The 23911-nt window shown below is 43.3% G+C and overlaps 1 protein-coding gene across 2 annotated transcripts in view; it reads right to left on the bottom strand.

Moving 5' to 3' along the window:
- The window catches only part of ADCY2 (adenylate cyclase 2), a 353912-nt gene that overhangs the window by 27853 nt on the left and 302148 nt on the right, over positions 1-23911 (bottom strand). Inside the window, exons 17-20 of one of the 2 annotated variants that reach the window (XM_037062983.1) lie at positions 22354-22473; positions 17438-17607; positions 7056-7143; positions 2113-2271 (exon numbers count right to left, since the gene is read on the bottom strand). In XM_037062983.1, the coding sequence (XP_036918878.1) occupies positions 2113-2271; positions 7056-7143; positions 17438-17607; positions 22354-22473 (537 nt within the window). The remainder of the gene's footprint in view (positions 1-2112; positions 2272-7055; positions 7144-17437; positions 17608-22353; positions 22474-23911) is intronic. The other variant, XM_037062984.1, reaches the window with a different exon arrangement.

Below are 23911 nucleotides of genomic sequence, written 5' to 3'. Positions count from 1 at the left end.
TTACCCCAGTCCTGGGAGCATAGAGGGTAGCACTGGTGACATGAGGGTCACTGGCATGGCACACAGCAGGGCTGCTCAGTAAATGATGAGTCTACGTCAGCCATGAGCACTTGAGCTTGGGCACTGCCCTCCCTGCCAGATACGTGCCACTGGAATGATGTGGGACTCTATGCCCTAATCTGATCAATGTCCACCTCACCTGGAGGGGTGTTCAGTGTGACTTGCTGTGTAAGTATCCCCTGCTTTTCCTAATGCAACTGCAGAGTAAGATATGATTCTTTCTTGGGAAATGAGGAGACCAGAGCTCATCCCTGGAAAGAAACTGGCTGAGGTTCACATGACAGGAAATGCTGGCCTAAGATCTGAGCCTACCCTGTTTAGCTCTAGGTTTCATTCTCCTTCTCCCTGCTTTCCTTATATTTTCAAAGGAGCCATTGAGATCAGATGCTTGTTAGAATAAGTCTGGCAAACAGGAAAGAAGAGAAAGAATCCACAGATTCTGAAGGTTTGGTCTAGGGAGAGGTGGGGGGGGGGTGATGAAGGAAATGTGCAAGGCATGTAAGGCTCAACCCTGGGCCTTTTCAACTTGAACTAGGCTCTGTCCTGGCATCTGGTTGGACAGACACAGCCCTGTGGAGCTTAGAATGTTCTCTCCCTCGGCCTCCCCAGCCTCCATCTCCCTGCTAGTTTCTAGCACTTTCTCATCAGGTTCAGAAGCCACTTCCTGACAAAGGTGGCCTTTGTGGACTGCCACCTTCACACTGCCAGCGCCCTTAAAAATGACAGATCCTGTTCCCTCCTGTGGACTGGGGGCTCCAAGAGGAACAAGACCACCTCTGTCCCAGTCACCTCTGTGTCCAGGCCCAGTACCAGCCTGGCTAGTGGACAGGGGCAAAATAACATACATGATGAATTTATAAACTGAATCGATGCCTAGACATATAGACATGAGGGTCCTCTCACACTGCCAATGAAAACTGGTGTTTCCTTCCTAATAGATGTAATGATTTCATCATCTATGACCAATAGATAAATTGGTTGCTTCAGTACCAGGAGAAATAGGAAAGTGCATGGTCTGCAGTCAGTCATGCCTGCGGCGGGACCCTGGCTTGGCTCACATGCCCAGCACGCTCCCAGGAAGACGACAATGTCTGGCCTCTCACCTACCACTTGGCACTTCTTCATGTCAAATTTTCATGTGCTTCAGAAAAGTGCTGTGCAAACCTTGCCTCTCTGGGTTGCCTTACCTCATCTTAGAGCATCATCACAACTGACTTCATCCATCTGCAGGCTTCCTGCTCCCTCATCGACCCCCCATCTCACTAAAACTTTCCTAAGAATGGGATTGCCCCTCACACATCTTTGAAACTGTGCTGTACTCAACACAGGGCTCTGCATGTGGTGGGTGCTCAAATACCTGTTTCTTAAATTAATACATTCCCACTGGATATACATCTTGCAACTCAGAAATATTAACAAGGTTTCATGACATTTCATTTTGTAAGTCATTTCAACAATGACATGACACCCTAGCATTTCCCATCCTAGTAAAATATCCATCCCTTTAGACTTTCCATACAATTGCCGTTTCCGTTCATTTAAATGGATGGACTCAAGACTTTGATCTGCTCTTGTGTGGATAATTTCCAAATTCCACCTCATATCTTCAAAGTTCTAAAACCTGCAAAAGGCTCTTGGGAAAGTCATGAGAAAGCAAAGAGGGGGACGTGTGACGTGTTCGGCTTACTTTTCCCTCCGGATTTGGGTCTCTAGTGTATGCTGGTACTAACGGCATCCTCCTACACTAGGGACCGGCTGGCTGCTTCGGTGATACGCCTGTTTGGAACTCCGGTGCTTCACATTGCACCTTCAGAACTTTATGTTACTGGGGCAAAGTTGGGAATAACGAATCAGTTCCACACTGAGATGCTCAGTGGTGATTCTAGCTCATTCTTCTTGACTGACATCTCTATAGCTCATCAATATCCTCTTGAAAGTAGACTTGAACGGTTAGGTGTTTGAAGTGCTACGGGCATCTAGTGACTGCCTGGAGCACCCGGGCCTCACCCGGCCCACCATCCTGTCCCGGCCGTCACCCCCACCTCGTCTCACCTCATTCTTCAGGCTCCTGGCCAGGAAGTGCTCGGCCACATGGGCAGGAAGCACGTTCTCCAGCAGCACGCGGTTCAGGTTCTCCATGGTTTCTATCTCCTCCCGCTCTTTATTGAATTTGTTCTTCCATAAGAAGTCTAACCTACAGTAATATTCATTCTGTTACAAGAGGACACAGAGGTAAAGAAACAATAGGCATCTTGTCCTGCCAGAGAGTGGAGGTTTTAAAGAGAAAATAAAAAGAATGAAACAAAACCGAATAAAGAACCCCCAAACAGAATCGTCACCTTCCCTGCAAAGTCCCCTGTTCCCTGAAAATGCCTCTCACTCAACCTCTAACACGGATTTGCGAAAACAAGCTCAGGAGTGAACCAGCCTCAGGAACAGAGAAAACAGTTATGCTGGAGGCTTACCAAAAAAAAAAAAAAAAAAAGACATGAAAGCTTCTTATTTAGTTATGTTAATAAAAGTTGGCTTGAATTATTTTTTGAAAAGAGGCATAATAGAATATAAATAATGAATAAATGAAAAATGGAAAGCATATCAGTAGAGAGACTGCATTATTTGATTTGCATTTAAAAATAATAGTGTTCATTTGTAGCTGTTTGCCTTTCATATTTAAAAAATCAGTTTTCCCCACCACAAATTATATAATTAAGTATTCATTGAAAAATATGCATTTTTGTTTGGTATTTCATCGTACTGAGAGAATGACATTATACTTAGACAAAAGTTCATTTTGCTATCATTTAATTAAGATGGTGCCTTGTAATAAAACCATGTGCAAATGCCTTATATGTATCAAAACTTAATGTTTTTAGAAAACCAGTTATAAACATTGTAGAAATGGAGAGGCCCGTTGACTGTCAACGGGTCTCTGGTATTGGCATCATTTTGTGACAGCTATGATGTAAATAATTTAATATAACGAAATAGGCTTCAGTGGCTCCACCTGTAACAGAGGCCTATAGAGAGGGTGTATTTCAGCACAAGCAGTAATTTACGGACAAGTAAAGGCAAAGATGAACTAGACGCAGGGGGCTTGTTGGTTTTATGATTTGGTTAATTACACCAGTGATGGTACAAAACAACACACACACACACACACACACACACAGCCCCTCAGGAACAAGTGACAGTTCAAAAAAATCCACATTCTGATTCCAAAGAGCGATGATCATTCATCTACTAGGTTTGATCAAACTATGTTTGATCCACTAAAAAATTGCTACTCCTTCTGTAGCACGGCATTTATTTTTGCCTCACACAGACATTTACTTTTGTCTCACACATTTTTAGAAAAAGGCTGCAAGTGATTTTTTAAGTTTGTTTATAAGAACATTTTACATTAATGTCAAATTTCCCACATTCTGTATTTATGTCGACCATGCCGGGCACTTCCTAGAAATGGCCTTTCGCTTGCAGAATAGATTATTTATTTGGGTCTTTTGGGGGATAAACCAGTGATGTGCCTGGATCTAAACTAAAATGACAGGGCCATCCATAGTGGTAGCATTGAGAAGACAGGTCTACGCTCAAGGCCAGACAGAANACACAACCGCTTCTGGGAAAACAATGTTGACAGTGTTTCTAACTCCAGGATGATAGTTCTATTTCAAACAACCTAAAGAGAGTCATGTTTTGGACCATGTACTGTTTTTCACTGGTGCTTAAGTGTTCCCAAGTCGTCCCTTACTTACTAAGTTAGAGAAAAGAGAAAAGGCAACTCAAACCACGTTTTCTTTCTGGAATGAGTCAGCAGGTATGTACGCCCATGTCACTTTAAATGTAGAGGAGTACTTGGCAAGTCTCCTAATAAAAGGAGCTGAGCACTCAGGGACCAGCTACGTTGGACTGAAAGTGACATTTTGCTAACTCTTCGCATCTCCCGTCTCCTGCAGGGCTCTCCTCTGTAGAAGCCTTTTCTTGGTGGACAGGCACAAGAATATTTCAAGTGAGGGCCCCCAAAGGAAGACGAATGTTTCCATCCTCAACCATTTGTCATGGATTTAACAGTGCCTCCCCAAAAGACAGTTCCAAGTCCTAATCTCTAGTATCTGTGACTGTGACCTTCATTGGAAACGGTGTCTGCTGATGCAATTAACTCTAGGGTCTCAGGAGGAGGTCACCCTGGATTCAGGGTGGGCTGTGAATCCAGCAACTGGTGTCCTTATACAAGAAGAGGGAGATGCAGACACGGGATGTGGCCATGAGGAGAGACCCAGCAGAGCACTAGGGGTGAGCCATCACCTTCTGGACTCTGCACGTCACTTCTAACAAATCAGCAGCTCTGCCGTGACCCTCTGTTCCTCGCATCACCACCCATCTCTCGGATTCTGTCTGAGGCTACTCTCAAGTTCTCTGGGGCCCAGATCCAAGTCAGAGACACAGCATTTTGCTCCTCATTTGCTCGGGCAATAGTGCGGGAAAGCAGGGAGCCTCTTGGAAGAGGCATCCAAGCCCTATGGGGACTCTGCCGCTGCTCACTGCTGGGTTTCACATTGCAGCACAGCCTCCAGGGAAGTTTTGTACTTTCTTCAGTTCTGAAAACAAGCTGAGAAACTGGAGGGCTTTCCATCTTGCTGTTGTACCTGGACAGAAGCAGTGGTCCCTGGATGGGTAGCACGTGTAGGAAGCACATGATCTGCTTCTGCTTAGATCCTGAACTCTCACATACAGTGACGTCAGCCTTACTCACAGGCTATTAGGCTATTCGATTGCTATCTGCATGATTTCCCATCTGAAATGAGCCCACCTAGCATGCAGACCCTGACAGTAGCCTGCTGTTTAAACCTGGGAGAAACACAGGGAATCTTCCCTTTTCAAAAAGGGCCCTTGGGTTGCCCAGCCTTTCCATCACAAACTGAATTCCGTACAGAGAGCAGCACTGTAGCTCCTGTCCAGGCCATGTGTTACGCTTTCATTAAGGTTCCTTAGAAACCTACAGCAGTATTTCTTACACTCATTTGCTCAGAGAGCAAACATATCACCATCATTTCGAAAAAGATGGTCATGGGACAGAGCCGTCGTTAGGACAAATGACAGCAAAAATAATCACAAAATGGCTGTGCTGTGGTTTACAAAATCACTCAGGAAATACAGTTCTGTGGACATGAATATATAAGAAACTTACAAACTTTATTTCAAATATTGGATGTTTGTTTATAATATACTTGTCTTCCTGGAAGAGTGTGCAGAATCACTACATCTCAGATTTCACAGTTCTTGTTAGCCTGGAAGACTCAGCAAAATCATTCTCTTAATGATTTTGGATTGAAGGTCAGCCTCCGGGCTCACCTTAATATATCCTTGGTGCCAGGTGTTCGAGGATGACTGTGAACAGGATTATTCCTGTGGGGAGAAATGACCTTCTAGGCCTCCAGATTATTGTGACATTAGTGACAAAAGCGGAATGACTCCCTGTGACACTGGCACCAACACGACTGTGTGAAATTGATGCCCAACCATAATAGTAATACCTTTAAGTACCTTAAATAAATTAGAGAGTAACAGATTAATGGGTAGTCACTGGATTCAACCACTTTATGTCGTGAGATGGAATGTTTATTGTCTCAGTAATCAGTAAAAATGTGGGAAAACTCAATTGGATTCTAGGTTCTTAAAATGTGGCAATCTGAGTGACCATTCTAACAGAAGAAAGTTTGGGACAAAACATCCCCTGTAAGAAATGGAGGAAAAACAGGTGACTTCACAGAGAGGGTGGCCAGACCGATTCCTCGGGGGTGATTGGTAGGAGACATTCCACAGAGGAAGCCCAATAGCTCACGTCTAAACTACAGGCTTTCCGGACAGAGGACATGCCTTTTCTCTATGAGTGAGAACAGACAGCTAGCTGGTCAACCGTGAAGAAAACCAGGCAGCAGGAGAAGCACATGAAACCAAGAGAAAGGAACAACACGGTGTAACAGGCTTATAGAAACATGCAGGTTGTCGAAAATGCAAGCCAAAGGAAGCAGAACCAAGCAGGTCCCAGGGACAGCAGCTGGGAAGGGCTGAAGGGGGACAGCAAGCTCACAGAGCTCCACAGCAGGAGAGAGTGATGAGGACGACCCTGTGAGCTCCTGGGGCAGGCTGCCCCCAGCACTCCTCGGGGAGACGGGGAGACCGAAGATGATAGTGTTCCCAGGCTGCTGGGCTAGCAGGCACAAGTCTGGTCTCTGCCCTGGCTAGGAGCAGCTTTCTGCTATTTAACAGTTTAGTGATGTGCATATAATTCAAATGGATTTGCATCGTAGTTAGTTATTTTGAGATGAATAATTCCTTGGTTTCATGTTTATCTATCAAAGAACTCAAAGCAAACTCTGGCTGAGACAGAGCTGCCAGGCATGAGATGAGTCTAGTCACTGGGTGAGTGTCCTTGTGTGTAGGCAGAGAAAGAAAAGTGGTTTTAAAAACCCTGCCCCCATGGGCCCTACTGGGGGACCAGTAGGAAGTGAGGGGGCCAAAAGAAGGAAGAGTAGCTTCATTTGCATCATAAAATAAAATTTGTGAACAAAGAATTATATTTCCAGGAATGATTACAAGCAACAGCAAAGGTTTCCATATCCACTTCAAAGAAAAAGAAGCACGTTCTACATTCTAAAAAGCTAATGAAATCCCAGGCAAGGGAAAGTTGTTTTTTTTTTTTCAAATAGTGTCAGCTATCAAGGGAACACTTTTTTAGGCTTATGAAACCTACACAATGTATTTTTGAGATTTAATAGGAAATTAATTCAGTCACATCTTTACCATTCACAGTTTGCCACAAGTGGAAGAAAATGAGATCTTTTTCCTTTTCTCTGTGTCTAAGCCCACATATCCTGTGCTACCCACTTTCTCCTAAGTGATAAGAAGATTCTGATGTTTCAGCACTTGTTTGCACACCCTCAAAGTGTTATTAATATGACACTTAGAGAAGTTATGTAAAAAACCAGACTTCTTACCTGTCTACCCAGAACAAGCAGTGTGATGAAGAATATAAAGAGAGACACTGAGCCCATGGTCTTCAGGTCTTTCCAAATGCCTGGTCTACTAAAAAAACAGACAGACAAAAACAATGCAAAACAACATACACACAGGACGTGGAATTTGAATTCATGTATCAGCCAACTTCAGAAACTCTAGTGCATGCCTACATTCTATTCCACACACACATACAGTTTAAATTTATCTTCAAGCCCAGATTACATCGAAACAAAACAATCTTATTTTAGGAGCTCAATAAAAAAAAGTTCTTCCAAATTGATATAGATTTCTTACTTTATAAGCTCTAACAAATATAAGAGGAAGGAATATGAATCATATTTTTATAGTTCTGAGATCAATGTGGATAATTTAATATGTAATATCTTCAAATTTTCAGTTATTATTTTCAAGAAACAGTATGCTAGAAATTAATAATCATGTGAGATATAAAAATGATGTAGGGAACTTCGTATCTACAAGCTCCTCCAACCTATGAATAATATATTCTCATATAATGTTCTCAAAGGCACCCACTCTTATTCCCTCTTTCATATAAGTTTGTATCACGAAAGCATCACAAAGACCGAAGCCCCCGATTCACTGTCCCCTTCCCCCAGGTCCAGATAGACGTCAGTACGTTATTCCTGCCCACATTCTCACCACGCTGTCTGGGCCCTCTGTCCTCGCCACCACATTGCAGGCAGTGACCATCCACACACCCAAGTTGGGATGGCTGGTGGTCAGTTTTATCTGTCAACTTGAGTGGGCCACATGGTGCTCGGCTATTTACTCAAGTATTACTCTGGGTGTTTCTGTGAGAATATTTTTTGGTTAAATTCAACATTTAAGTTGGTAGGCTGAGTAAAGCGACTGCCCTCCATAATGTGGGCGGGCCTCATCCAATCAGTCGAAGGCTTAGACCGTAGAAAAGGCTGGCCTTCCTTTGAGTAAGAGAATGCTCTCTCTTGCTTGACTGTCTCTGAACCGGAACATCAAAATCTCCCAGCTGTGCCGCAGCTCCTGGCCTTCAACCTCAAACCAGGACACTGGCGCGGCAGATTTGGGGCTTGCCAACCCCCATAATCACATGAGCCAATCCCTTGTAATAATCATATCTGCATCTTCTATTGCTTTTTTTTTTCCTGAACACCATGACACCATACAGCATGCAAGGAGAAATCTACAGCCACCTCCAGGAGGGTCCCGAGTAAGCCGACAGATAAGGATTTCCCACATATTTCTGTGAGACCTGAAAAAAAGGTGATTTTGTATGGAGACCGTGTCACATAGGCGCCATCATAAATTGTATTTAATGAAGTATAAGTACCATGTAATCACTGTCTGCCTGTGAGTTGAAGTTGCTTTGAGATCTTCCTGTTTCTCCTTGGAAGGTTCAAGTGCTGATGAGAGAGAGGAATTGACCCACAGTGCTAAAGAGCTTGGTGGGCTTTGGAGGAAGATAATCCAGGTTGGCATCATGGGTCCGCCCTCTCTAGTGGGCTGTGGGACCTGGGATTAACCCCTCGACAGCCCACTTTCCTCATCGGCCAAAGAGGGTGCCAATACCTACTTGACGGGCGGTTTCTATCACTAAATCAAACACTATTTATACACCTGGCACAGAGCCTGGCCCACAGGAAGCCCTTTATCAATGGCACTTGTGACTTTTAGTATTCGCTACAGAGTGATGAGCGAGGGAAATGGAGCTGGGAAGGCAGAGGTAAAGATATGGAAATGCTGATTGGTGACTATCATTAACAGAATGAAAGGTCCACGTGCAAAGGAAAAGTGGATTCCTGCAGAAATGAGGACACAATTGCCCAGTCCTTGTAGTTCAAGGGCTTAGGACCCCAGAGCATGATGCTTACACCCAGAAATTGGCTGTGCTTACATTCAGGGCCCTTTCCTCCCTTCCGAGCCAGCTGTAGCTGGAAGAATCTGAGCTCATCAGCTGTAAGGGGGTCTCCAGTTTCTCTCTGAGAATGAAGCGAGCTGGAAAGTGCCATCTTCCTGTCTCATTGGTATTGATTTTAAGAAACGAAGGTCCTTTCTGAGCCACGGCAGCTGTGTTGGAGCACAGTTGAAGTGACTCAGGAGAGCAGTTTTTTGTAAACAATGCTGACTTCAATGAATGTTCAACTCATTATATCAACTATATTGACACGATCCTGACCAGTTGGTGTAAGTGGCACAACACAACCAATGGCCCAAGGAGCTGGCACAGGCCGAATTTTTAACTTCCGTGTTGCGTCATGAACGTCTTATCACTTTACAATGCTGGGGGTCTGAGAAAGCAGCTACATCACCCCCCTCTTCCACCTACCACCCCTGTAAGCCCCAAACTAAAAGTGAAATGTTTACTCCCCGATCAGGATCTTGCAGTAGCATCTTCAATGCGACCAACAGCAACTCAGGTCCCCTTGGCGTTCCCCGGAAAGGGACCTGATGGCCCAAACCCACAGAGCCAGCTCAGGTCCCTCTCGCTGATGGAAAGTAGAAGGGAGAATCCCCTTAATGCAGTTCATGGCCCACCTGGGTTTGAGGTGTGGGGGTTAGGACTTCAACACGTCTTCTTTTCGGAGACCCAGTTCGGCCCATACAAATTATTTTGTTAGCTATTTATATTAAAAAGGACAGCTAGTTAAATGTGAGGGCTCTCATTCTCTCTCTCTTCCTCTTCTTTAAGTTTTAAGAATGAAATCCACTTTGGAATTCCATGTGTGAGCATCGTACTGTCTCTGAGTTACACAGCAGGGGAGACAGAGCTGATACAATGAGAAAGCCTGTGACTGTGAGGTTCTGGGTGACACTTTCGGCCAAAATATAACCAGGTGTGTTTTCTTTAACACCTGAAATTGGACTCTGGAGATGTAGATATCCAAATATGCCTGTAGCCACACACTAATTTACAGATGGCCCTCACCCCGATGCTGTTAATGGGACATTTATTCTGGCCTTCAAGTCTTGAGAGTCCAAAAGAACAGAGAAATCTAACAAATTGGGTGACAGGCCACAAGGGATTACTTGGTGAACCAGTTTCTAACCTACAGGCAAACAGTTCTGGTGAGGGAAGAATGACATTTTCCTTGTTGCAGGAGAGAAAGCAGTTCGGGCATATGGACACAAATATCTTTAAAAATGTTTGTCTTTTTCTAGGTGAAATGAGCCTCTGTTTTTAAAGGAAAAAGTACCTCAAGAAATCAAGTGAGATGTTGATTTGGTAAGAATAGGCAAACTGCGGTAAAAGTGTGCTATATATATTAATACACCTCCCACATTCTTTATCCTTTCATACATGACAAAAACTTCAGTGGTTTCTGTATCATCGCTATTGTGAACAGTGCTGCAATGAACATGGGAGAGCAGATGTCTCTTCGTGATCCTGATTCCAATGTCTACAGAGGTATACCAGTAGAGGAATTACTGGGTCATGTGGTAGTTCTGTGTTTGATTAGTTTGAGGGACTTCCATGTTGTTTTTCTAGTGGCCAAAGCAACTCATGCCCTCCTCAATAGTGCATAAGGATTCCCTTCTATCCACAACCCTGTCACACTCGTTTATCTCTTGTCTTTTTGATAACAGCCATTCTAACCAGAGTGAGGTGGTATCTCACTGTGGTTTCGATCCCCATCTCCCTAATCAGTGACCTTGAGCCTCTTTTCACTTACAGGCTGACCATTTCCTAGGTCTTCTCTGAAAAAATGCTCCACACTTCGAGCTCCCTCTAGTGGCAGAACTCTGGAGCTTGCTCACCGCCTCTCCTTCCTAACAATACAGCACACCATATGCTGACAGGCTCCCTTTCGTTTTCCCAAACAAAACCCGTTCATGTTCCAGTCCATATGTTTGGGTCTGCTTTCCATGCATGCTCACTAGCTGTATGGCAAAGCTCGCTCTCTCCACAGCCCCTGGGAGTGCACACAGGGGCTGGCCACAGAGCAGGGGTGGGGGATCCATGGGCAGGCTGCTTGCCAACCTATCTTCTGCTCCTCCCTCCTCTTCCTGACCCCCAGTCAGGAAGCTCCTGATTCATATACTCTGGACAGGTCGAGAGACATGGGCCTCTTTGGTAGAGTCCTGCACAGCTGGGGACGCTCTGTGCTCGCTGGCACACTCCTTTTCCTCCAGGAGAAACCATGGGTGAGGAGATCTCTCTTGACCCTAAGCTGTGCCTTCATGGGGGAGGAGTGATGTGGGTAGAGTCAAACTGTCCCTATGATTTATTGTAATGCCTTCAAACGTGCACTTTTTCTCCCCAGAATGTGCTGGGATTTTCCTCTGAAAATCTCCACCCAGATTTCTTGGCACAGGGTCTGGACCCCACAACTCCCACTAAGGTGCTTTTGTCTGTGGACAGACTTGAAATTATTATATTGAGGTGGGGGGAACAAAAATGAGAGACTTCCTATTCTTCCACGAGGCTGTGCTTTCTCCTGTGCTTCCGAATCTCCCCAGTCCTGGGGTCAATTCCGAGCTGCCCCCTGCAGCTCCCGGCCAGCACGCTCACTCCTTCCCTAGGTGTGTCGTGGGCACTTAACCAAGATTCCCTGCCATCTTCCTTCTGTTTTCTCCTGAACACGATTTTCTTAGAGAACATTTCTGTGGCCTTCTTGACAACAGAGGCTATATTTTATCCAGCTCTGTGTGCCCAGACTCCGGCAATCAGGCCAGGCATATGGAGAATGTTCACTGCAAGTGTGGTAGAGAAACACATGGACGAGCAGACAAATCACCATGCTGGTCTGAAACCTCAGGGGTGTAATTTCCAGATACTCTTTTCTCTCCCTGGCTGGACACAGACTCAATGGATTCTATGCAATCTTCTAGGAAAGATGGTCCAATGTCATCCAAAGACAGATGGCTCAAAGCCTCATGTCTTTTCAGAGCGGTATTCATAAATGCCAAACAGAATATTCTGGGGCTGCAAACAGACTAACACAATAAGGGACTTGCATAGCTTTAGCATTACAGATCACAGAGTGGGTGATAAGAAGTTCGTATTCCACCCAGTCTGTAGGCGTAGGCTCGGGGAAATCTTCCTCCTTCTTCCCGTCGTTCTAAAACCAAACAAAGCAAAACAAAACAGCCTAAAATTTGAGTTTCTTCCTGCAGGTGGGTCCAAATCACAGGACATTTTCTTTTTTAGGTTAGATAACAAAATAGCTCACTAATGGTTGCTTTTTATAGAAGAAAAGAAAGCTTTAGTAGGCCCTGGATGACTTGCTTTTTTTGTTAAATTAGGCATCTCAAATTACCTACCTCCAGCCCTGCTGCCAGTGCGTGTCAGCCACAAAGAAATGTGCGGGTTCCTTATTTTCTGGAAATGGCATGGGGTGAGGGGGATTCAGAAGGGGAAGACAAACCGAGATATAACATTCAAAAATAATATCTTTTCTTATTAACTTGGGCATGTTATTTGAATGCAAATTTGAAGTACATGTTTAATTTAAAAGAGGAGGCAACAAAGATACTTCGGGTGCTCTGGAATACGCCAGACTATTCACCCCAGAGGAAGCCTGCCCTGCTCCCCTGCCTTCTCCCTAGTAATGAATTCTGCGGTTCCTCCTCAGGACTTTCAGTGAGCGCATTATCAATCGATCCCAAGTGAGAGCATTGCCAAACTATGTCACAGTATCTTGAGTTCTAGCCACTGCGTGTTCCACGAGGCACTGGAAAAAACAGCGAAAGCAGGACACTTCCACGCCAGAGGCGGTTAACTCATAGCCCTCCACGGTATGTGTTCGCTTGAGCGTCTCTGTCACTGCCCTTTCTGCCATGCTGCTGCTGACCCCGAAGTTGAAATCGTGTAGACATTTCTACCAGCAAATAATTCAGAGCTTCCAAATGATGCTGGGCCCAGGGACGACTGCTGTCCACAAAGTATCCACTTTATGAGGCTTAAGTGCTTAAACAGAGCTGGTTAATACCGGACTCCCGCTTGTCCCCTCTGTTCAAGCTCTCCATGCCCGAAACCTCTTTAAAATTAAAGGCACATTTCTGGGTCTCCATGAAGAAATAAAACTCACCCCTTGAGACTTTTCAGTTCTTTAAGAAAAAAGCTGCCAGGAAAAATCTGACAATGTCTTGCAGACTCTGTGACAAGCATTTGTCTTTGAAACAAAAACAGCTTCCAGCAGTTATCACTGCTGGTCATCAACATCACCATTGCCATGGAGAACACTCAGTGTCCTCAAAGGCACTGCTACAGGTTTCCAGAGTTAGCATCATGGACAGGAAACGGGACCCTTATTGACTGATACGCAAAATATATTGTCCTCACAGGCAAGATGGAAGGCTGTTGGAAATGCCAAAGAATCACTAAACATCTTGTTCAAGGCCTTCTGAATCCCAGAAACTTCCGATCTTCTGTCACCACAAGGTAACTTAGCAGGATCACAAAAAGGTAGGTAAGGTTACATATCAGGATGGTGCTGGTCTCCATTCCAACGGATTTATTTTTGAAATTTTTATATGACTTATAATCAATAACTGAAATGTAAGCCAAAACTGTTAAAACATCTTCTATATCTGTATTCCTTTGCAAAGAAAAAAATGATGGCAATACTATTTCACTGTCAAGTCGTTAAGACAAAATTACTGTTAAAACTACTACACTCAACTACACTATGTTAGAGTTGAGACTAATTTTTGTCATGATTATTTCATATTTGTATCTGAGTTATTGGATTTTATTTATGTATTTATTTACTTGTTTATTTATTTTAGCCCCTTTTACCACCTTCCCCACACCCTCCTCTTTGGTAACCGTCATCTTGTTCTCTATATCTGTGGGTCTGTTTCTACTTGGTTTTGCTTATTCATGTCTTTTTCTTTCTTACATACTACATGTGAGTGAAATATGGCATTTGTCTTTCTCTGTCTGACTTATTTCACTTAGAGTAATGTGCTTTAGGTCTCTCTGTATTATCATGAATGGCAAGAGTTCAAATTTTTCATGACACTTTGTCTCAAAATAGTCTTTTTTTTCCCTCTTGAAAAGTTGGCTTTCCATATTCATGCATCTGTAAGAATGCGTTTGGTGTCATTTTCTGAATTACTCATTGATATGGAGTTTTTTAGGGTACACTTCTCCTGTTTTCTTTCCTAACCCTGTTGGCAAAAGACGCCTTGTTGGCTTGTACCATCTTGTTGGCCTGTCCATTATCAATGTCAAATTTGGTCTGCAAAAGGCCCCCGATACATGGTCAGGGTGAACTCACAGTGTGAACTGTCCAAACTATGTATTCTGAAGGTGGCTGGTCACTGCCTTAAAAACAGGGATGTGCTCTCCAAACTTTCTCTTGCCACTTAAGGATATTAACAAAACCAATCCTGAAAAGACACGTCTTCGAGGAGCCCCTTTCTTCAGGGGAGCAGACGAGGTGAACATTTCATTACATTTGGTATTTAGGTTCTTCTTATGATTTAGGAGCACAGCCTGCTTTTAATCCATTCATTAACTAGATGTTTACTGAGCCCCCATTACACGATGCCAGGCACAGTTTAGGCAGTGTGGACACCATTTATTCAGACTTGCTCATTCCTTGATTCGGGAGTGTCTGTTAAAATCCTCAGTGTATGTACCACAGAGAAGGGGTAGGCAGACATCGGCAGCAACAGATTTGTCCACAGGGGGTACTCTCTACCTTTCTGGGGTGGAAGGGTTTCTCAGTCCTCAGGCAGGCCCTGGGGTGAAAGCCAGAAGCCCGAGGTAGGTCTCCTGGGAATGGTCAATACTGATGAGGGGCCAGTCCAGAGGTCAGGGTGGGCAGCAAGGACACTGATGCCACACAGGCAAGCACATGTCTCAGAAAGAAGACCAGAGCAAGGACCAGGATACCAGGAATAAGAGCAGGGGGCAAAGATGCAGTGACCAGGCATGGGCCAGAAAAGGAAAATGACCAAGCATGTGACTTCAATGACACAGATGCCATCCATCAGAAAAGGAGGTGCTGCCTGGCTCTCCTTAAGCCAGGTCCCTCCTCGAGGGGCACCTCTGGCTTGGGGCTCAGGGATGTCTCCTCTCAAGGCACCATCTCAGATCTATGGTGTTTTTTTTAAGGCTCTGAGTCCTAGTTTCATACCTGAAAGAGCTGTGTCAGCATAAATAAACCAGATAAAGGAGAGGAACTCTCTCTCAGCTGTTTGATGGGGGAATCTCTTGAATCTCAGCAGAGAGAGAAAACACTGAAATGGATGGGTTTTGGCTCTGGTGGGAGTTCCAGGGTTGTATCAAAGACATACGGAGGCTGAGAGATGGGGATTGAATTCTAAACTTCCCCTCCTAAGACTTTGTCATATGGGGTTAGTTTTAAGCTGATGTTATAAAAAATCTGATATTATGTCAGTCATATTTAATCTTTTGGTGGAGGAATGCTCTGGGAGTATTGTGGCAGCTTGTGCAGGAATCGGGTCTGGGAGTGCCAGAACCTGAAGGTCAGGGTTAGGAACAAGGAGATAGGCGCACCCCTCAGGTAGAGGTTACTGGTTTACTGTCGGAAGTGCGGACAGGCTCCTGGGGCTTCTAACAGTCAGCCCACAACACCCCCAACCCCAAGCCAGCTTTAAGGCTATTATAAAGACAAAACCAAGAGAACAAACAGAAAAGAGCTTAAATGAAACCAAAGGGCTCTGAAAGTAAAAATGCCTTTTTGTCAACCAAATCACTGTTTTATGCTGCAGGTGGCGTCTCTCTCAGGTCCCCAGAAGTAAATCTCTCCTATCAGAAACTTGCTAATCTAATTTCTTCTTTTGAAACGGGTGTGTATCACATTCAGGGGCTTTAAATTTAATAAAGGGGAATTTAGTAGCGTTGATAGCTGTGCATGCAAATCAGTAATACTGCATTTACTTAGGGATTTGATACAGTCTTTCCAGATACAGTACAGAAATATTAAAGCATGTTTGGTGGGCGATTTTGAGAATTTATTGGAAAATTAACTTCTGATTTCATTCTCATCTTGGCTAAGGAATCACAAAATTTCCTTAATAAAATTATATATTTTTGCAACTCCACTACCCTAGGCTTGATTGCAGATTATTAGAATTTCATGGTGTGGAGGACGATGAAAATTAAATTAGGTGAAGAGAATGCCTTGCAGTTGTGTTTCTAAAAGTATTCTTATTGGTAAGAAACATTTACACAGTGTTCTTGGCACAGGGCCTCCAAAGGAGAGGTGCATGGCCATGCAAAACACATACCTTCTTCCTGGAGCAACACATCCATGCAAATATTTGTGGCATTTATTTTATATTAACAGAAATACAGAAATACTATGGAGCATTATGCAACATGCTCATAGATGATATGTGAAGACTGGTGGGTCCAGAAATAAACCTAACACTTGATACAAAACATTGTTTTGCCATTAAAATGTGAGATGGAGGATAATGATCAACACATTTTTTCAAGCAGGGAATAAATATGCATTATAAGCCCACGGAAGCAATTGGATCACAGGAAACCTGTGTAAACCCGACTGAGTGGCCCTGGCAGGACTGTCCTCTGAGCATCCAGTTCTAACACTGGGAGAGGGACCAGGGCTGCACCTTTTCTGGGGACTCAGTTCCTTCACAGAACAGAACATTGTCACAGTGACAGTGGTACTCTTTCCTCATGAGGGGATGTTAGGGCCCTTCTCATGAGAAAGTCAGCACTATGGTTTGTGAATATGTCCACATAGTTTCTAGTATTTTTATGCATAATGATCCAGTAGTTCTGGACTTGAGTGTGTGGGGTGCACGCTTCGCCTCGCAAGGCACATTTAGCAATGTCTGGGGCAATTTCTGGTGTCCTGGCTTTGGGGGAGGTATTCTGTCTGGCATCCAGCAGGTAGAGCCCAGGGGTGCCACTAAATAGCCTCCAATGCACAGGAGAGCCCCTCAGCAGAAACTTATTCGGCCACCCCAACAGAAGAGTATTGCTATTCAGAAAAATGTCAGTAAGGCTAAGGAGAGAAACCCTGCATTAGCCTTATCAATATAGTACAGATTATGACAAAACTGTCTCTCCAAATCACTTCCCATCTTTAAAGTATTTCTGATAACACATATTCTGTGTAATCTATATGCCAAGGTTGCAGGTTTAATTTCTGGTCAGGGCACACACAAGAATCAACTCATAAATGCATAAATAAGTAGAACAACAAATCAATGTTTCTCTCTCCTCCTTCCTCTCTCTCTCTAAAATCAATACGTAAAAATAAAAAAAAACCCACCTCAATCTTCTGAACAATCTTCAAAGAAACTCTCACACTCTCAGTTACAAGGCTGTGATTACTTTGCATTTACTCGGCATACTCACTCTGTTGACACCCTATGAAAGAACTGCAGCAAGGAGAAGGAGGAGGAAGCAGGTTACCTGTCAATCAAAACGTGGCTGTAGTCATCCAGGACATGGGCGTGTGTGTGGAGGAAGATGATGTTGTAGCCCACCAGCGCGGCCATCATGATCAACATTTTCAGCTCGTAATTCACCCTCAGGAAAACCGAGCAGGATATCAGCCCCAGGACACAGCTGTATATAAAGTACTGGGGCAGGAGAATACGTCAGATTAATACTTAGAGTCTCTTCAGAGAAGCACTGAAACAAGAATTACGATTGAGGACCACACACCAAGCTCACTGGTCAACTCACAAACTTGCTGTGAAAGCAAATGCCTTGGTCTCCTCTTTACAGCAGCGGTAAACGCCTGTGCCCATTGGGTTCGGAAAAGAATGAGCACATGGCTTGCTGACCCAGCTTAGCATCTTGAATAAAAATCGTCATGCATATTTCCAAATGGAAATAAGTCTAATAAAACCAATATTGAAGACATGGCATTATAAGCTAAGGTCATTTACTTGTCAAAAATGAAAATACATTTACATAGTTAAAAATTATAATATGTAGAATCTCTTTTGCCCCTTCAATTCTTTAATTCATTAAGAGGATATAAATCATCACAGATAGTTCTATTACAAATAAGAGAGTGCAGGCATTTCATTAAGAGAGGCATGGTGTCTCAGAGGGACTATCCAAAACAGAAAGGATTTTAAAAACTAAAATCTTTGACCAGGGTGAGCCACGAATGCCCTGAACGTGGACAGGCACTGGAAGAATGGGCAGAACCAAGTGTGAGGGAGAAGCAGGCACTGCCCTGGGTTCGGTCCACAGGAAGCAGTGTGGGCCAGCCTATATCAGCACTGTCTTCACTACTGACCACCACGGACACCATCGAGTCAGGAGCCCTCTGCGGTCCATCCTTTTTCACTCACTAGCTGGCTTACTTTAGGCCAGTGACCTAGCTTGCCTGTGTCACAGTGTCTTTATCTGTAAACTGGGGGTGACCGTGCAGGCCACTAGGTGAACAAGTAAGCCCTGGAGCCCAGAGCCGGGAAACACTTGTCATTCTCATCAAGCCTTTTGCGCCTAATAGGATGGTTTTATGGACAAAGAGTTATGCTACTATATTAGCATCCCCAGAACAGAAGCAGAGCTAAACATATTTAATAATTTTAATAAAGCAGAGACCTGACTGATGTCTGATAAACCCTGTTTTTGAAAATAGCCCACTTTATAAGCTGCTCCATTTCAGTTTCATTGTGTGAACTAAACCACATACAGACTGCTGACTCTTGTCACTCTGGCTCTCACGTTTATTTCCCCAGCTAAGGTCATCTACAGGCAGCGGTCTGGAAGGCCACTCACATCAGCTCATCGGTCCTGCTCCTGGGGAAGAAGGGGCAGCTGAGAACTGAGCTGCAGCGGCATCTGACATGTTTCCTTCTCTGTACAGAGTCTGCCTTAGGGCTATAAATTGGGCTCTTTGGAAGGGTTGGCTTTAAAAAGGATCCTGCTGCTAAGATTATGTTGAAAACAATTATTAAAATGAAAGTTATTGACCAGTTCAGCCTAATCAAATGGAAAGCAGAAGGAGGAACCACTTACATGAACCTGCGTATCAACGTGCACTTGTGTACTTTGCAGGGGGGGGGGAGGGGACAGACAGGATTGTAAAGATTTTCTGTGATACTCCTAGTCTGAAATGTATGACAGCCCATACCTGTACAAACCCGCCTATGGTTTCACATTTTAAAATTCATTCTTCGTCTTTTAAAAAGCTTGCAGAGTTCAGGAATAGCTATGAAAATACACATGTTAATGGAAAGTAGGCTTTCAGTCCATCTTCTATTCAAAACACCTTTCTATAACTCTTGAAGGACGTGCACACACAGGCATTCTGGAAATTAATTAAAGTCAGGTTGGCACCCTGAAGACAGGGACAGAGGGATGTGCGAACTCGGGAGGATAACCCTGGAAGGCCGGGTGGGGGGAGGCCTGAAGATGGGCTGTCACTGGTGCGTAAGGAAGCCTGCGGGGAGCGGGCCGCCTGGCTGCAGGGCCCTGAGCTGACTTCTGTGAGGGTGTAATTCCTAGTAACTTTATTTGCACATAGTTTGGATACAGTTACTATACCTATTAGTCAATAGTTGTATTATTGTGTATTAATATTTACATTATTAATCGCTAATATTTTCATTACTAAAAATATAACTTATTAATACTAGCTAATGTTTGACCCCCTTCCCTCTGGCAACCATCATAGTGTTGTCTGTACCTACGAGTTTATGTTTATTAAATAAACACATAAATACTAGTTACTATTAGTTAATATAGTTATAAGAATTTTTGGTATAGTTAATCAATGAAACTAACTTGCGTTTTAACACCAAGGAAACAGCCACTGGCACCGTGGGTAATTTACTGAAGTTTCCTTTGGCCTCAGTTTCCTCACCTAGAAAATGGAAATTCCAGTAATATCTGTCTCTCAGGGTCTTTTCTGATGAAATGAGATGCATGCCTTATAGGATGCAGAGTGACTACATGGTCAAGATTCTTTATGACTGATTTTACCATTCAAAATCAACCTGGGTATTTTAAATTTACTTTTTTTCCTGCTACACAAATTGCACATCTGATGTTAAAAAATAGAAAACAGACAAAGCAAACATATAATAATAAGGATCTTCTATTATTCCCCAAATCTAACTTAAGCCTATTAATTATCCTGCCTATATTTTTCCAGCCCTTTTTTTGCTATTTATTATTGGTTTTGGTACTATTATTTTAGAAAGCTGGGATTAAATTGTTTTGGTTGTTTTTAAATGATACTTTTGAGCTAATAACTTACCATAAATGTATATTTCTGTATCATTAAAATTTCCTACAACATCTTTTGTAATGGCAGGACGTAACTAAATAATAGAATTTATTTTAAAAACTTTAACTTTTAGATTGCTTGTTCTCCTTTACTTTCTCCTTTATTGTTGACACAGAAACACTGATTTCCAAAGTCAGTGCGGCAGGATAAAAAGCATGTCTGTGACTACGGTGTGTGGTGACTATGATCAATCACCACTAAGAAGCTGTGCCACTCTGTGCCTCCCACAGCCCGAGGGGATGCTGCCTACTCCCTGGTTAGTCCCTGGTACAGCAGAAGCCGGGGTTGGAGAGGAATGAGGCGCACTCTATTCTCATCTACAAGATGGCTTTCCTACTGCTCCTCAAAATATACTAAGGGAAGCTGCGGCGTTGCGAGCTCCTTTGGGACTCGTAAACTTGCGAGTTAATAAAGCAGTTTCTGTACAGACTGTAGGTGAGCACGTGGGGTTTCCCTGGCCAAGCTCATGGTAATCCTCTTCCTGAGGACTTATTATTAGAATAGTGGCCTGTTGACTAAGTGTGGTCTCAATTTTAAAGAGACTATTGTGGTTTTTTTTTTCAGGATCTTTTAAGGTTGAGTAAATGTTACCCTTCTCCATCTTGGGATTCTAATGACTTCCTTCTTTTGAGAATAAGATACCATATAGATTTACCTAAATGAAATTCAGAATGATCACCTTGGCACCTTTAGTGGTGCCAAGCATGGTGAGTTGTTCGACCCAGAAATACTGGATGGAGAAAGCTGATGGAAAAAAATGCTTTGCCAGCTATGCTTTTCTTTCCTATGAAAATGCGTCTTCAAATTGTTAGCCTTCAAGTGCCCTGTGAATGCCACATGAGGACAGCTTGGAAGCACTCTCCCCCCACTGTCCTGTGGATGAGGTCTGCTGATGCCATCCATTCAAGGAGGAGCCAGATCACACAGTTGAAATCTTTCCCCAAAGGGGGCGACTCCACATCACGCACAGTGAGATCACAGCCAATAAATGATTATGAGGCCTGTCCTTCACTATTCATATAACTCACATAGAAAAGGTGGTGTCTGATCCTCAATGAGCTTTGATGCCTAACATGAAGGCCAGCACCCCTTAGACAAGGGACAAAGCTTATGCCACCCTCACTTCACAAGCCCACAGGGACATTCCTGGGGAACCTGGCTGGCTCGCCTCTGCAAAAGCCCTGGCCTCACAAGAATGCTCGACCACCCTACTTTCTGCAAACAGAGATGTGACCTTCCCAGCAAACTGAAATGGCAAAACTGGACCAAAGTATCAACTGAACAAGCCAGCAAAAGCGGAATGAGAAAAGGAAATCTCTTTTATCACCATTGTTAACAGCATTTAAAAAGCTGGTTGGACATTTTTAAAATACACATTGAATTACCAAATTCAGCCCCCAAGATATTCATTTTACACCCTCAAAAAAGACAGAAACTAAATGTTATCATATAGATTACTACTTTTAGATGATTATTCTTAAAACGAAAAGGAGAGTATTAAAATACATATTTTTGCGCAAACATTTCATGGAAGAAAAAGTTATGAAGCAGTAAATAACGGACTTACCTCTTTTTACTTAAAACACTGATGTGTTAGTTTTAAAATTTCAATTTAGGCCCTTTTGGACCCTGGTTAAAGTCAGTCAGGGTTATTTGAGGATATAATCACTGGACAGTGTTGTAGCAAGTGGAGATGCAGCCCTACCATCACAAGATCGGGGAACCAACACTAACTCATTGGAACAATTAGCAAAATTTACAAGCAAGAAACTCAGAAATTCAGTGACATGTCGTCGATTGTCAAACGCTGGAATGCGTGCCATAAAATGTAGCAGCAAAGGGAACACAGCACAAGTCGTCCGTGAGATACTGGGACTTTGCACATGCGCCTAACAGATGCCAGTAGGCGGGGCTTCTCTCAGGAAAGGTTGGCAGCTTTTAAGTGGTCAGGGCCTGCTCAGGATTTGACACCAACGAAGAAAACTGAAGTCTAGGACAGGTGTGAAAGTGGAGGCCACAACATTAAGTAAGTGAAAAACAATAAAAGTCATGATAACGAATGAGATGCTCTTACCGGAAGAAAAAACAAGTTTTGCTCACGCAGAATCGCCGCCTGATTATTCGAGGCGGAATGACTTGTATTGGACGTGTTGGTAGATGGAGGAATTGTCTTCTCTGAATCACTCAGGAAAAACTGCAAAGAAAGCATTTGTGTTTCAGTACATTAGAATAAAGGAGAACAAAAGGTTAGCAGGTTGCGCTGAGTTTATGAGTGCCTCTGTTCCTTCCGCACAGTGAGCAGGACTATGCGGGCGACCCAGCGCCTACGCCTCAGGTGCCAGTAGCTTCCTCTGCTTTTGAAACTCGGGGAACGTCTACTGAATAAGTAAATGACTGTTCACGGTAGGACTATACACTTCAGAGTGCGTTACAGAACTGCAGGACTGATGTTAAAGAACACACAAGCCCCTCTATTAAATATTAACTTAAAAATGTACAAAGCCCAGGGCAAAGGGCTGGTTTAGAATCACATCTGAGGTTGCTGTCACCACGCACACAGACACTCAACTCTCCACCCTGAAATCAGAGCCTTCAGAATGTATTTGCAGTATCTTCACCATCTTGGTCCAAACATTAAATGAGTCAATAGAGTTTTATGAGTTTTTGATTTCAAGAAAAAAAAAAGAATTCTATGGTCAAAATGCAATAACTGGTATCAACATCTTATCTATTATTTGTGAGAGCTTGGCAGCTCAGGATCACAGGGAATTAAAATTCAGAGGATGGATGCTCTAAGCACTGTTGGGAAAAGGGTCCTAATTTTTTTTAAAAAAAGTAATCCTGAGAAAATGAAGATAATTAATACTTATGCAATGGCCACCAATATCAGCACCTAGAAAGACACTGTCTACCTGTTAGCAAGATAGGATAAATCTGATCTCTCTGTGTAGCTCTGTCTCTCTCTCTATCTCCCTTTCTCTATATGTCTGTCTCCCACTGTCTCCCTCTTTTCAGAGAAGCTGTAGTACAGTCTGCTTGAGTGACAAAGGACCAGTCACTTTCTGCCCCACAGCTCAGGGTCAGAGGGATGTTTAGTAAAGACAGACCAGAGAATCACTGGGACTGGTTCCCCTTTACAGGAAGAAATTCATCCCAACCAGAGAACTAGGCGGCATTTTCTGCACGGGGCTCGCCATACACAGTATATCAAGGTTGAAAAAGCAAAAATTACCTGTACAGTTTCTATGGTTGCTTTTGTTTGCTTTCTTCCTTTTGTCTTTTTCCTTTGATGGCAGAGTTCTTGCCAAATATTTCTAATTTACTTGGGCAGACAGAGGCATTTATTTACTCTATTTTTATTTCCTCTTTAGATTCCAAAATGGTACTAGATACAGTGATTTTACCTATTATATCATGTGATAAAAATAAAATGCTGATTTGAAAAATCAAAGCAATGTAGTAGATTTCTTTATTCCCTACTGAAGAATTTGTCAAAAATGTCAGACCCATGGTTGAACTGCAAATGTGCTTTTTTAAAAAAACCTATTATTAGAACAATAATTGAACTGCATAATAGCTTGGCAAACATTGGGTTTCAAAATGCTACAAATTTAGGTTTACTAGATTCCAAA

The sequence above is a fragment of the Sturnira hondurensis genome, unplaced genomic scaffold (genome assembly GCF_014824575.4).
Source record: "Sturnira hondurensis isolate 20B ecotype Veracruz unplaced genomic scaffold, ASM1482457v3 Scaffold0014384, whole genome shotgun sequence".
Lineage (NCBI taxonomy): Eukaryota > Metazoa > Chordata > Mammalia > Chiroptera > Phyllostomidae > Sturnira > Sturnira hondurensis.
Note: the sequence above shows the minus strand (reverse complement) of the source record. Positions and strands in the feature narration are given on the sequence as shown.